The sequence below is a fragment of the Mytilus californianus genome, unplaced genomic scaffold (genome assembly GCF_021869535.1).
Source record: "Mytilus californianus isolate M0D057914Y unplaced genomic scaffold, xbMytCali1.0.p SCAF_21, whole genome shotgun sequence".
NCBI classification, from domain to species: domain Eukaryota; kingdom Metazoa; phylum Mollusca; class Bivalvia; order Mytilida; family Mytilidae; genus Mytilus; species Mytilus californianus.
In genome coordinates, this window is record NW_026262670.1 from 752,790 (window position 1) to 768,012 (window position 15,223).

Sequence of the window (15,223 nt, forward strand, 5' to 3'; positions counted from 1 at the left end):
GTATGCAGTCATAGCCGTATTAGCTTCCCTATGTATCTCATTCTGCAACAGGTGAGACAATATAATTGATGTCTTATTACCTTTTATTCATACCATAGAGTCAATGTCACTGCTCATGAACTAAATACATCACTAGCCGGATAACCAGTTTTTAAGAATCAGTTCTGTATTTCATTGTCTTTCAAAACTGGATACAGCAAAGCACCTGGTCTCGTAGCGGTTCATGCGGTTAATAAAAACAGGCTTTGTTTGTATGTTTACGGGATGAGATTTTGTGTGATATGCTGGGGAGAAGCGATTTTTTTTTGATGAGAGAATATTTATTTTCACCTTTTGCGAATCTCCTTTTCTTGGCACACACAAATTTATTTTCCATTTCGTAAATTTATTCCTGCAATATATCCTCTTTGGGCAAGTTTTTTTGTTTCACTTTTTACTAGGCCAGATTTTTTTTAATTTCTAAAACCCTTTTCAAGATGGACAAATGAGTGTTGCGAAAGGTATAAATACTGGTTGGCTCTTATTACTTATCCAAAACTATCATTTGATGGTCTGCTATAGAAGTTTATGTGCATGGAGCACCATTCAGTACTTCTATATATAAGTGTAGACACATATATAGGTATCGCGATTGTCTGTCTGTAATTTTCATAGTACTTTACTAGTATAATGCATTTGTTGAAATTAAATTGCAACACTTTTAATAGGTTTATTATGCAAAACTTAAGGTAAATGGTTCATGATAGGGAGATAATATTCATGGCAATGAGATATACCAATGACATATGCAAAATGTAAAACTAGAACGGTTAGAGTGATGCTACCAAAATTCAAACTTGGTCTGTATTTGGTGGTAATAAGCATTGTGTCTAAGTTTAATAACATTTGGTTGAGGCAAAGTTAAGTTAGAAAACGGAAACTAAAAATTTTGCAATTTTTCCATTTATAAAGGAGCATAACTCTAGAACGGTTAGAGTGACCCTACCAAAATTCAAACTTGATCTGTATTTGGTGGTAATAAGCATTGTGTATAAGTTTCATAACATTTGGTTGAGGCACACTTTAGTTAGAGAACGGAAACTAAAATGTTTGCAATTTTTCCATTTATAAAGGGGCATAACTCTAGAACGATTAAAGTGACGCCACCAAAATTCCTTATGTAGAAAATGGTGGATTAAACCTGGTTTTAAAGCTAGCTTAATCTATCACTTGTATGACAGTCGCATAAAATTCCATTATATTGACAACAATGTGTGAACGTAATAGGTAAAAATGTCAAAAATAGGGGTACAGCAGTCAACATTGTGTTATAATATATGCGACTGCATATACAAATATTTTTGATTTACCATTAATTGGTACTCTTATAACATGTTCTAAATTGCCTTTATGGGACTAACCACAAATTCAAAACCCCTTTATATTCAACATTTGTTCTTTAAATTTATACATCTTTATAAATATTTTACTTTAACAGAACAATATATATCCCGTAATGTACATGTATTACCTTTCTATATGCCAATTTTGAACCAACCTTTATCAAATTGTTGACGCTGCTAGAAATAGCATGTCTATGTGTTGTTTCTGCGAATCAAATCTGGCAAGAAAGCTTCACCTTAAACAACAATTACATATATTTTTTTAAGCCTTTTATAAATTTTTTCTTTAGTATCAGCTGAGTGCACACATTGAAAAGTGTTGGCTTCTTAACTGGTCATGATTGAATTTTATATAAAGGTCTTTCAATTAAAGGTTCTATTAAATGTACCACTGAAATTATTAATCTGAATGATCCATAAAATGAAGTCAAGGTCAGCTAATTCTCAAAGTCTCAAAGAAAAACTTAACTTACCGATTAATGGAATGAGGCCAATGTCCAGTAAACTCTGCCCGACAGACATGGAGACCTTGAAATTTTTCCAGATTCCTAATACTGCTGTCCTATTACTGCAGCTAATATAATGCTCCGCTGGGCGCAGCTTGATACGACCACAGAGGTCGAACCCTGAACAGTTGGGGCAAGTATGGACACAACATTCAAGCTTGATACAGCACTGAATTTGGATTGTGATTAAATATTTGACAGAGCATAGGTTTCTGACAAAGAATGAATGTAGTCTAAGATCTTAAAAAATTTTAATTTACCTATTCAAACCATATCATTATTACTTGCTTTTATATATAAATCAGAAATAACCAATTTAAAATGGAAATTTTAAAGAAAAAAAGGAAAAAAAAAAAAAAACCCTCAAATTTTTTGAACCTCCTTATGATTAATCACCCCCAAACTCAATCCCAGCCTTTCCTTTGTGGTATGGTACCTTGTAGTACAATTTCAGAGAGATCCGTACACTTGAACACAAGTTATTGTCTGGAAACTAGAAAAATGTTCGTTTTTTTACCCCTTTTTGGCCCCAAATTCCTAAACGTTTAGGGCAATTACCCCCAAACTCAAACCCAGCTTTCCCTTGTGATATGGAACCTTGTAGTACAATTTCATAAAGATCCATACACTTACACACAAGTTATTGTCCTGAAACTAGAAAAATGCTTGTTTTTTTTTGCCCCTTTTGGCCCCTAATTCCTAAAATTTTGAGGCAATTACCCCAAAAATCAATCCCAGCCTTCCCTTTGTGGTATGGTACCTTGCAGTACAATTTCAGAGAGATCCATACACTTGAACACAAGTTATTGTCTGGAAACTAGAAAAATGCATATTTTTGGCGCCTTTCTGGCCCCTTATTCCTAAACGTTTTGAGCAATTACCCCTAAACTCAATTCCAGCTTTTCCTTTGTGATATGGAACCTCGTAGTACAATTTCAGAAAGATCCATACACTTACACACAAGTTATTGTCATGAAACTAGAAAAATGCTTGTTTTTTTGCCCCCTTTTTGGCCCCTAATTCCTAAAATTTGGAGGCAATTACCCCCAAAATCAATCCCAGCATTCCCTTTGTGATATGGAACCTTGTGGTACAATGTCAGAGAGATACATACACTAACACACAATTTATGTCTGGAAGTTACAAACATGCTTATTTTTGGCCCCTAATTCCTTAACTGTTGGTACCATAACCCCCAAAATCAATCCCAACCTTCCTTTTGTGGTATTGAACCGTATGGTAAAATTTCATAGATATCCATTCACTTAAACTAAAGTTAGAGTGCGAAAACCAATGTGTCTTCGGATGACAACGACGATGCCAACGCCATACCAATATACGACCACAAAATTTTGTTGCGGTCGTATAAAAACTATAGATGTTAGCAGTCATTGAACTATGAGAATAAGATAAAGAACAATGGACAGTTATATTAACCCTGTGCAGTAACGTGTGAAAATCTCGCTTTGTTAAATTCAACAATGGTCTGATAAGAAAAGTATGATCCATATTACCTATCTGCAATCTTGCTACTGTATTACAGATTACTGCACTCTAGTTGTCACAAGAATTAATTACTTGCCAAATTTAGACTGAAGGAAAACTATTTTGATGCTTGAAACCAAAATTTAACCTTTTTCTGGCATATGAACACAGAGCTCCAGGCAATATTGAAAAGGCATCTTTTCTGCATATGAAGTATTACTATTTGTTCCATAATATATTATTATCTCATATCAGACGGCAAGGCCGTTCGTTTTTTACTTTTGAATTTTTTAATATTCTGCTATAATGGGACCTGTAATAACTTACTATACACTATGGGGTTTTCTCATAGCTGAAGGCAGTACAGTACCCTGTAGTCTTTTTGTTTCTTTTATCTTTGTTTTTGGAAAATAGATATCGTATTGGTATCTTAATTTACAACATTTTCCTTTATTTTAATTCTGGTTTCGTAGTGATCAAAGAAGTCCACTCAACATTTCTATAAAACAAACATTTGCACATCAAAACAAACTAAAATAGACTCAAACAAAAAAACAAAGTATTTTGATATTTTAATAACTGGTTCATACCAGCATTCAGCACATACATAGGTCACTTGACCAATGAAAACACACATTTTAGCACAATTACATTTAAGATTGCTGAAAACAAAATATTGCAATAATTGTAATGAAAATGATGCCAATGACAAAACACTTCATAATGATTATAAATAAAATGCCAAAAATTCAAGATCTTTCAAATTAATTACACCATAAACATATAATAATAATGATGTTTCTGCTAATTTGTTCTATTGTTTAATTTTCAAAAGCACCCCATCCCCACCTAATTTTTTACTGGTATCAAAAGGTATGTGGTGGGATTCTTACTTAAATAACACTGCTTTTTAAAATTTGTCAAATTATTTTCGATTTTTTGGGGTTAGCAGAAACACATATTTTTAGATTTTAGGTCTTCAATATAATATCATAATATGTGATACATTTTAACAAAATCCTAAATGAAACATTCTTATTGTTCAGGTGTAATCATAATTTTATTAATACAAGAATTATCTTATTTATTTCATTTAATAAGAAATATTGAAATATTTGCATATGATTACCAATTCTCCACAACATGAAAATCCAGAACATCTTTTCTTCCTTTTTTTCCCTTAAAACAGAAAATTCTTAAAATGAAAATGAATACAAAACCCTGCAAGGCACATTTTAATATGTTTAAAGATTGTCCAATCTATGGACAATTCTTTTGTTTTTCAAGCTCTTGTGAAAAGACAAGTTTCACATTCCCAAAAAATAATTAATTACAAAAAGACTGATGCATACTGATCAACAAATTGACATGTAGATACAAATATGTTGAAATAATGGATACTGAATTTAATCATATATTGGGGGATTTGTTTTAGTAACAGATAAATTAAAAAGACCCTTATCATAATCGATTGTCTCCCCTTAATATATGAAACCAACAAATTAAAAAAAAAAAACTTTTATTATCGCCTCCCCCTTATGTTTCAGACCATTTAAAATGTCAAATAAAATATTTTCCCCATGAGATATGTATGTAAAATCTTAACATTCATTGTTAAAGAACAAACACATTACAATTATTGGACATTTTTTTTGGTAAAATATAATTATTTAAAAAATGACATTCACAATTAAAATCTTACCAATAAATTAAATATCACATTTAAGTTTCTTTTAATCCTACTTGAGGAAAATTCATGTCCACTGTATATCTATGTGAGACTTTATAACCTCTTAAGATAGATATTCAGCCATTTCGTATGTTCTAAGTTTAACCTATTTACATATTTTACACTAATTACAACAAACTGACATTGAGATATTTGTTTTATACAGTTTACACATATTTACAATAAAAAATGTGCTAAAAATCATTGAGATTAGACCTGTGTTTTTCCTGTTATACAAATTAATGCCCTTCTCACAAGCAAACTAATGTATGATTATTTTGTGAACTTCCAATGATTGAACTTATTTTCAAGTATTTTGTTTTTTTCTTTGGTAAAATTTAAACACAAAGAACATTTCTATAAATAACTATCACCAAAACTGTTACTGCTCAAATACTTTCTAAAACTTTGAACATTTGATGACAGTTTGACATATTAAACTAAACAATCAAAAAATAAATGAAGAGCCATGTGCAATGACCCTGTTCTTAAAAACAAAACAGCAATATGTACCAATAATATCATAAACGTTTTGTAATGCATGTTGTCAAAGTTTGCATTAAAAGTCACTTCTGTATTCAAACAATTCATGAATTAAGCATATCTAAATAAACTTTTTTTTAGAAGTATGGGACACATCTGCTTGAATTATTTCTAAATTTGGTCTGAAACATGCATTAAGCATATTAACTAGAATTTCATTTAGAAATAAAATGAACAGAAATGTATGGGACACAGCTGCTTGAATTATTTCTACAATTCGTCTGAAGCATGAATATAGACTGACAACGGGACTACACACAGTTATACTGTTTTAAAGGTAAATACTAATCTTGAGTGTAGTTAGCCTCTATACATTTGTCCTAGCACCATTAAACTCACACACTCTCTCTTTATATATACCAGTATCTTATGTACTGGGCAGGGATTGTCGTTTAGGGTTCTATACATAGCACCTTGTAAATATGACCTCTTCATACCCAAAGCCAAAGCTAGAACCTGCGTTTACACAACCTCCAATAAATAAGGACTACAAACTAGGCCAAAGCTTTAACCAACTTTCATTTTACAATGTAAAACCACAAGTACAGGATGTTTAATACATAGAGCTCTAGCCAGCCTCACGTCAGCCAAAGTAACCAGTCATTACACAGACTTGTTTACTGTCTTTCTGCCTTGCTATTGACTGGTTCCCTATAGTCATCTACTGGTACTATGTGACCTGTCTCGGTCGCCATTGTCATTGCCTGCATTTGCCGCTTGGTCTGTTCTGAAGTAGGGGGAGAAGAAAGGTTGTCTGAAAGCCTCATGTAATGAGATACGCTCCGTGGGGTCATACATTAACATGGAGCTGATGAAATCGAAAAACTCTTGATGTTCTGGATTTTCTGGCTGTCGAATGTAACGCTGAAAAATATAATTATAAACATAAATTTACAATTATCTAATATTCATTATAATCATATGCGATTAAATTATGATGAACAATAAGAATTATTTGCATAATTGTGAATTTTTTTTCTGCTGTCATAATTTACATGTGGTGATTTGTGTAATGAAAGGTAAGTATTTTTTTTTTTAATTGTTTGGTAGTTTTTTCTTCTCATCACCAATTAAAGGGATGTGATGATTTGAGATGATTAGTTTTTCACAAATTAACAACTGTTACCCTCCCCCCCCCCTCTCCACCCCTCAAAAAAATTTCATATGAAATGATGAGTTAATCAGTTAATGTCTTAATGAGAATATATCATATACAGTACATGCATCACAAACACTAAGTATTACTAAATGTAAGTCATATGATGAAGCCTGGGTTAAATGACAGTGTAACTAAAGTATGTTCTACTTCAGTAATTGTATCTGTGATTCACAATTAACAATTGATCAACAATGTTTGGTCAAACATGACATAGATTGGAAACCATTATGGTTTCTTTAAAAATTATAATCATTTAAACCTGTTAATGTTGTGATATCTACACTTGAAATGTGCACTTCAATTAACAATGACATGTTAACAAAGGTGCCAACTTTCATAACCCTTAAAATTGGTTCATGATAATAGGCAAAAGAGAAAAAAATTGGCAAAATTCGTCATTAAAGGGCAATAACTCCTGTAAGAAGTGATCAGACTGTTTTGATGTAAATTGACAGTAGACAGATCTCATCATTCTGAACATTTCTGTCCTCTCAGATTTTCTCTATGTATAGCAGAAGGTTTCAAGATTAAAGACAAAACTTGCATTTTATCCCTATGTTCTATTTTTAGTAATGTTGGCAATGTTGGTTGGTAGGCAGGACACATTTTTAAAACTAGATACCCCAATTATAATTGTGCCTAAGTTTGGTTAAATTTGGCCCAGTAGTTTCGGAGGAGATATTAGTAAAAGTTAACGGAAGATCACCCCAACCACGAACATCTAGTGATGAGAAAAGCTTAGTTGGCCAGGTGAGCTAAAAAGTTGACCATTGATGATAAATTTGTGCTTATTGTCCAGCGGCAAATATCATATGCATATCAGAAAAGGACTATGTTAATGTAGTATGAATATGAACCCTGCTTTGTACTGGACTAACATGCTGAGTATGAGTTTTTAAAACATGCTTGTTCACAGGGTGTATGCAAGAAGACATGTCACCTTGCCAAGACACATTATTCTGAGCTGAACAGTCTTCACTCTTACTTCCAAATGCTATGTGCTTAATGGAGAAGCAGCAAATACCAGTAATCAAGTCTTTAGTTTGACAAGCCCAGTGATGGAACTCGCAACTTAAGGCACTTGAAGCCAGCTGGTGACCAAGAGACCACAAATGATGTTTGGTCAAAAAGACAAAAGACAAACAACAGTCCACAAAATACTAAAAAGATAACTAAAAATTGAGCAGCAAGAACCCCACCAAAAACAAAGGGTGGACTCAGGTGCTCTGGTAGGATAATCAGTTCCTGCTATAATAGTGGCACCTGTTATTCATTGGAAATGACAATGTCTATCTGAGCAATGGCGTTAAAAAACCAATAAAACAAAATAATGTTTCAACATGTAATGGTCAGCATAATGTAAAACACTGATTGATCAAGAAATTCAAGGACTTATATGTAAAATTATTTTGGAATCCAGTCTGTTACCAAAATCTGTTTGATAAACTAGACCAGAAGATCTTTTACATTTGTCTCTAATTTTATGCAAACTTTTTGTTAGCATGAATGTCTCTTTACTAAACTGAAACAAAGGGCTAGTAACCTGATTCTTTAGCTGTGAACAAAGAATTCGAAAAGATATTTGAAAAATGTCAGGCAAGTTAATACACTCACAGCACACAAAGATATTTAATTATTTAAGTAAATAACAAGAGTTTTTCTATACAATAAGGAATTCATGCCTACAGATCACTCATTCTATGTTGTCAATCTAGCATATAACATCTTCTGTCATTCATCTATTGTATCATTCCATGCACTCTTATTTTGGTACAGGTAATATTAGTTTACTTAAAGCATTCATTCTTTTTTTTTAGTATGAAAACATTCCATGAGAAGAGTTGTCTAGTTCTCAATATTAAATTAGCCAAGAGCTCCGAATTCCTGCTAAATTGATGAAAATAAAGATAAAATTTATAGCTAAAAAAACAAAGCTGAATTTGGTAAAAACTGGTTTTAACTGGTTATTTCTCTTAAGTCATAAACAGCAACTTGAGATGATATAATCTTATACCAAGCCTTGTTATATATGGCAAGACAATATCATGAGATGTCAAAAAAGTCTATTGAATCTCTCCACTTCAAAAATAATTTCAATGTACTTTCCAAGACAACTCTACTAAAAGCAAAACCTAAATGATTATATAGAGATGCAAAATTAAGAAAGTATGATACAAAATGCAAATATGATACAAAATGCAATGACATGATAATTCAACCACAAGAAATCTATATAAAACTGTGATGAAACTTCCATGCAGTAAAACACACTGTAAATCATTCAAACATCACCTACAATGAAAACCATTAACTGTCCACAGATTCTTCATTTTGCAGAGATCCAGGAAATTTTATAGTTTGTGTAGGCACACACATGAAAGCGCTAGCAGAAACATTGTCACCGTTTTCAATATTTTCTTTAGATTCCTTTTCCTCGACAACTGTGAAATCATTTTGCGGCCCGACCCTGGAATTGTTTTCTTCTGTGATTGTCACATTAATGTCCTCCCCATCCACAGATATCAATGTAGTGTCCCCTATAGGTCCATTTTCTTCAATATCAGCCTCCACAGTCACAGGTCCGTTTTCTTCAACATTAGCCTCCACAGGTCCGTTTTCGACTAGTGTGGTATCTATTGTCTCTGCAGCATCATCTGTTCTGGCTTCCATTTCTTCAGCAGTATTATCACAATTGGTTTTACATTCTATGGACAATGCAGTTGTGGAATCTGAGGTTTCTGATTTGTCAGTTTTAACTGATTCACTCTTTTCTTTGGTACAGTGATCAACAAATAAATCAGGATATAGTTTGATGGGTTCAGGGGTTGTTTTCTTGAAAAAGTCAAATATACTTCTCATACTAATCTCTTGTTTTTTAGGTTCCGAAGGTGGTTCTTGCTCAACTACCTTTTTGTTTCTACGAAGTCGTCTTGCTGCAGCTCTTTGTTCTCTTGTCTCCCCTGCCTCTGAATCATCTAGGCTAGAGGTTTGAGAGGTTTGAGAGACGTCTTGACTATCGGTAGTCTTCTTTAGTCTAGCAGCTCGTCTTGCTTCAAGTCTAGCATCAAGATCTGTCACCTCCTCATTGTCAAAAGAATCGACTTGTGCATCCTGGCGATGTCGTCTATTTCTCCTCCTTGATGATGTGTCTTCAGCATTCCCTTGTTCATCGTCTGCTTTTGAACTGGATGGACTGCAAGAACTCTTCACGTGGGCCAAGTCCTTCCTGGCCACAGCTGGACTGACAGAACCTTGAGGACTTTTGTCTGATTTTCCCCCTAGTGTCGGAGTCTGTAGCCATTGTCGGACCATCTGTGTAGGAGTAAGATTTGCCTCTACCAATGCAGCATCACTTAACTTTTGATATTTTGATTTTTCCTCCATTGGTTTGTTTTCTTCTTCTTTTTTCCCCGCTTTATTACTGGCAGAGGCAACCTCCACCTTTTTTGGAGGTGACAACTTTGATTCCATCTGAAATTCTTCCTTGATATGTCGTAATTTCATATTTAACAAATTCATCTCAGTATCAAAAATGTCTCTTGACCTTGTTTTACAAGTCTCTTCTGATTTCGGTTTCTCCTTTTCATCATCTTCAAATTTTCTTGGTGGTTTCAAATTGTTCATTATTTTTGGCTCAGAATGAGATTTTTCCTCCTCTAGAGCTGGGAGATTGATTCCATGCTGTAATGGGCCACGCTCACTATCAATTTTCGTCCGAGCTTCCTCGTCCTTTAAAATATGCTCATATCTGACATCATCAACATCTTTTTCATCAATGGACAACTGAGGGGCCAGATTCCCATCATCACACTGCATGGCACAAGCTGCATCTGCCTTTTTCTCTTCAGCTTTCTCTCGTGCCTCCTCTTCCTTTACTTCCTCAACAATTCGTGATGACCTCCTGGATTTAGACTTAGCTTCCCTGTCTGGTGTTGGAGTGTATTCGGGGTATCTGTTTGGATGTTGTTTTTTAACAGGACGAAAGAATGGATGCTTCATGGCATCTTTAAGTTTCATTCTGTCAGTTGGCATAAATTCCAGCATCATTTCAACAACTTCAAGAACCTGTCGATGTTCACTGCCCTTGTCTCTTATATAACTCTGGAAGAACAAATCCACAATCTTCAACTTCTCAAGGAACACATATTTCACTATCATTAAATTTTATCCATTCTTTATTTTTTTTTCTATCATTAAATGTTTTCCTTTCTTTATTTTTAAAGATCTTAAAATTAAGTAAATGTAATCAACCTAATAAGCACCACCCATTTTGTTTAAAGGTGTTTATTATCTAGTGGGTAATCTTCAGATGCGGATCCAGGAATTTGAAAAAGGAGGGAGCCCGCAGGCCCTAACATAGACTAAGTTGGGAGTGGAACAGGTAAAAAGTCTGGATTAACCATAATTGTAGCTTAGGAAGGTGGGGTCATGCACCCTGCCCCATTCCCCCCCCCCCCCCCCCCACCAAATCCGCCTTTGATCTTTTGACCATATTGATAAAATATTACTTCGTACTAGAGTGAATTTTAATATACAACCTCACCAGATAACATTCTACAAGGTTCTCATCTTTAATAATACTTAAAACTAAAAAAAATATTTTATTTCCTGCCTCCCTTCTTAAATTTTCATGCCTTTCTGAACATTTTTTGTTAAACATTTTTCAATTCCATATAATTTTGGTGAAGCACTTATAAATTTCCTTAAAGAGTCTACCTAATTTATTGAAAAAATAAATGGAGAATGTGTCCATGGGACACAGATGATTCCCAGCTTGCATTTAACGTTATAAAGGGGCATCATCTGTAAAACAGTAAAAGTGACACCACCAAAATTCGAACTTGTTCTGTGTTTTGTGGTAATAAGCATTGTGTATAAGTTTCATAACATTTGTTTGATGCAAAGTAGGCAGGTAGGCAACATCATTTTTATGGCCCTGCGGCGGAGGGAGCATTAAGTGTTACCCTTGTCCATCCCTACGTCCCAAAATTAGTTTCCGTTCTCGACTTTAGTTTGCAAGTACAATTGAAACTGGACCTTCTATGAATAAAGGAGGACCTTTCAGTCTTTTTGAGAATAGGTCCTGGACCTTCCATTGCTTAAAGTAAATTTGAACCCCTGAACTCGTGACTTTTTTTTTTTGGTACACCAACTCGAAATAAATTTTCTAAGCCCCATGTTGCTTGTTAGGTCGATTACATGTACACATTTTCAATGTAAGAGCATAGAAATAATAAATTTAAAAAAATCTTTTGTCAGTTGAAATATATATAAGACATGTAAGATATTGTTAACTTATAAAAATTTATTTGCTTTCCATTAAAATATTTTGAATTATAAGCAATTAAATTACAAATTGCACAATATGGAAAAATTTCAAAAAAGTATAAAATGAGTACAATATTATATAACTTTATGATATCAGTTCGTGGATTCAACTATCTCACACTCTAATAAACAAACACACCAGAATCCACTCAATGAAACATATACTGTCTACTTGGGGGTTTACTGACATTTTTGGGATACTCATTGTCTTGTTCATTGATAAAACTTTAATACAGAAAATTTCAAAATTCAAAAGGGCAAATTTTAAAGAATTTATCTCATTGTCGATATCTTCATTGTTCGTAAAGAACTGTATGAACAAAACTTCTAAAAATCTGGAACAGTGGCCAATTTCAGAAACTGTTCTTCAATTTCAATTCTAAGCATTTAGAGAAGCAGTTCTTTGTTCAAAATGCCTCAAAATAGAAGCTTTTAGTCAAACTCCAAACATCAGTACCCAAAACAATAAGTGAGTCTACAGCACAACAATGTATATTTCACTTTAATATATCACTCATTTTCATCACATGCAAATCAGGCAAATCACATGGTATTTATACATAGTTAGAATCTTTGTATGCCACAAATTTCATGTAAACAAAACCCGCGTCTTGGCGTAGAAAATTTTAGTCCTGGCATCTATATGCATAATTTTTTATTCATACTTAACTAATAAATTAACAAATATGTACACAGTTGTTTGGTCAGTAGATTTAACAAAAACATGATCTTATTGACTAGGGTAAAACTAGACTTGTAACAATAATTATAACATTTACTACTGTCCAAAGATCATTCCGGACAACTGATGGACCACTAATCGTATTGACTAGTTCCAAATTAGATTGTCAGGCAATAAAAGTTTTTTTTTTATCTGACCATTCTTTTTGACACCCTGAACAAAAAATATCGTGAATAAAAAACGTATCAATGATGACTGCTACAAAAATAACAAGTGGCAACAAATTATTGAACATAACACTAAAACAATCAGAAGGCAAAGCCCCCTAAAAAATGTGGCATACTTTCAGTATTAGATATTACATGGTAAATATAATAATATATGGTCTATCATTGTGGACATGTTACTGACAACAACAATCATGCAGGGATATCAACACAATACTGCATCAATTACTGTAAATTCACAAATTAATACAAGGTTTTTATTAATGCGAATTATGCGACTGGGTGAATATTGCAATAATAAGAACTTGAATTCTGATATCTGATACATATATCTGTATGCAGATTTTCCTAAAATCGCAATAATTAATCACGCATTTTTGTCCATTTTTTAAAAATCGCAATAATGAATGCATACAATAATTTCTGAATTTACAGTACACTAAAACAGGCAACTAATTCTCAGAAATATCAAAACAGGTTTATCATGCAAAGTAAACAAGGATCTAGGCTCTTTGCCATAAAACTTTACTCAGTTCCTCGGAGTACAAAATTTGTGCTTGAAACACAAAATCCAGGATTTTTATTTGTTGAATTTTGATAATCGCACTTGACATTTTATGACTGCAAGGATCTAGTGCCTCATCATTTTGATTTGTACGGAACTCTTGGTAACTTTTTAACCTTGCCTGACTGAATCAAGGTTAACAATAAATACTATAGTAAAAGATTATCTTTGGTACTGACAACAAGTTGGAGTTGCTCGGCTACAATCTGATTAAAGGACGATAGCCCGGAGATGAGATTCAGCCAAGAAACTTCCTCAAGTTGAAAGATCATAGATATAATATTTATTGCTATTTTCCTAGGCAACATCAACGAATTTGGCTATGTTCATCACTTTCTTTCTCTACTCCACAGAGAAAAACTCATATCAGTTTCGAAATGGAAATTAATCACATAGAAATATGAAAGTTTAAGAAAATTGTGATTAAATGGAGAGATCTTTTTGTCGATCCTTTATGCTGGAAAAGGAGTTCTTATTCTTATTGTACTTAAATTTTTGTTTAAAATTGGATATTCATGTAACATGTGATTTTATATGTTTTGTGGTGGTTTTTTTTTCCATGTTTGCTTATCTTTTTTAATGACAGCTGTTTCATTTAAACATAATAGATGCCTTAAAAGCAACTTATAAAACAGGTAAAAGACAGAATAAATTTCAAACTTCTTTAAGGACATTTTCCCTCTACAAATAAATATACGATACTTCCTAAAGATATGCATTCAAAGTGACCGGTATGTTTTAATAGATCTCATAACTCTTCTTTTCAAATTTTACCAATTGTTTATTTTTTTTATAAACTGAATTCAAATAAGATCCCTGTCTGTGATTTTATTGGTAGCATACAACTGTCCTTTTCATATTTTTTTCAAACAAGATATCACACCTTGCTGTATATTTGTCCATTTTTTTTTATTTTTTCATTCTAGTATTTTGCTCAGGGTTATTCCAGAATTAAATGCATAGGGGTGTGGGAAGCACTTTTTAAAACCCTGACCACCTACTAAATAAAAATTTACATCTAATTATAATTCTTACAAAATTAAAAGGAAATGCAACCACCCATTTCTAATTAATTTGAGTGCCTCCAATCCCCCCCACCATCAGTATTTTGCTAGCTTTGATTTAAATAGTCAAATTTGGATCTTGTTACAAGCAAATTTTGCTCATATAAATTTGAAGTGAAATCAGCATATAAATTATTCTTTATTCACCTTAGTTTTATGGGAAATTCAAGTGAAAAGAAACAGTGTCCTTTTTTTTTAAATCAAAAAGTGCTTTCCAAACTGCAACTTATTCAGAATGTAAAATTTTATGTACAACAATCTTAAACGAAATTTTTCCCGGTGAATAATTCGTATAAATTTTCTCACGTGAAATCTGGGTAAAAATTTTCACAGGATTTTCCCACCAAATTCACATGAGCAAAATATATTCTTGTGGCAACTGATTGTAATCTTAATTATATATAGCAATATTGTGCTTTTTGTTTTCTACAAACACCAGTCATGTATCAACATATATACAAACATTATCAGTGGCTAACATAAAATTTGATTATTAAATAAAGACAAAAATGCTTACATTATTATAAAATTTTGGCAATCTTATTCTTGGACT

At 32.9% G+C, this 15,223-nt stretch overlaps 1 protein-coding gene across 2 annotated transcripts in view; it reads right to left on the reverse strand.

Annotated features, from left to right (window-relative positions):
* Window positions 1-9,101: 9,101 nt before the first annotated feature.
* The window catches only part of LOC127731937 (cyclin-dependent kinase 12-like), a 69,744-nt gene continuing 63,622 nt past the window's right edge, over window positions 9,102-15,223 (reverse strand). For both annotated transcript variants that reach the window (XM_052240814.1, XM_052240815.1), the window contains one exon: window positions 9,102-10,905. In XM_052240814.1, coding sequence (XP_052096774.1) covers window positions 9,112-10,905 — 1,794 coding nt within the window. In that variant the 3' untranslated portion in view covers window positions 9,102-9,111. The remainder of the gene's footprint in view (window positions 10,906-15,223) is intronic.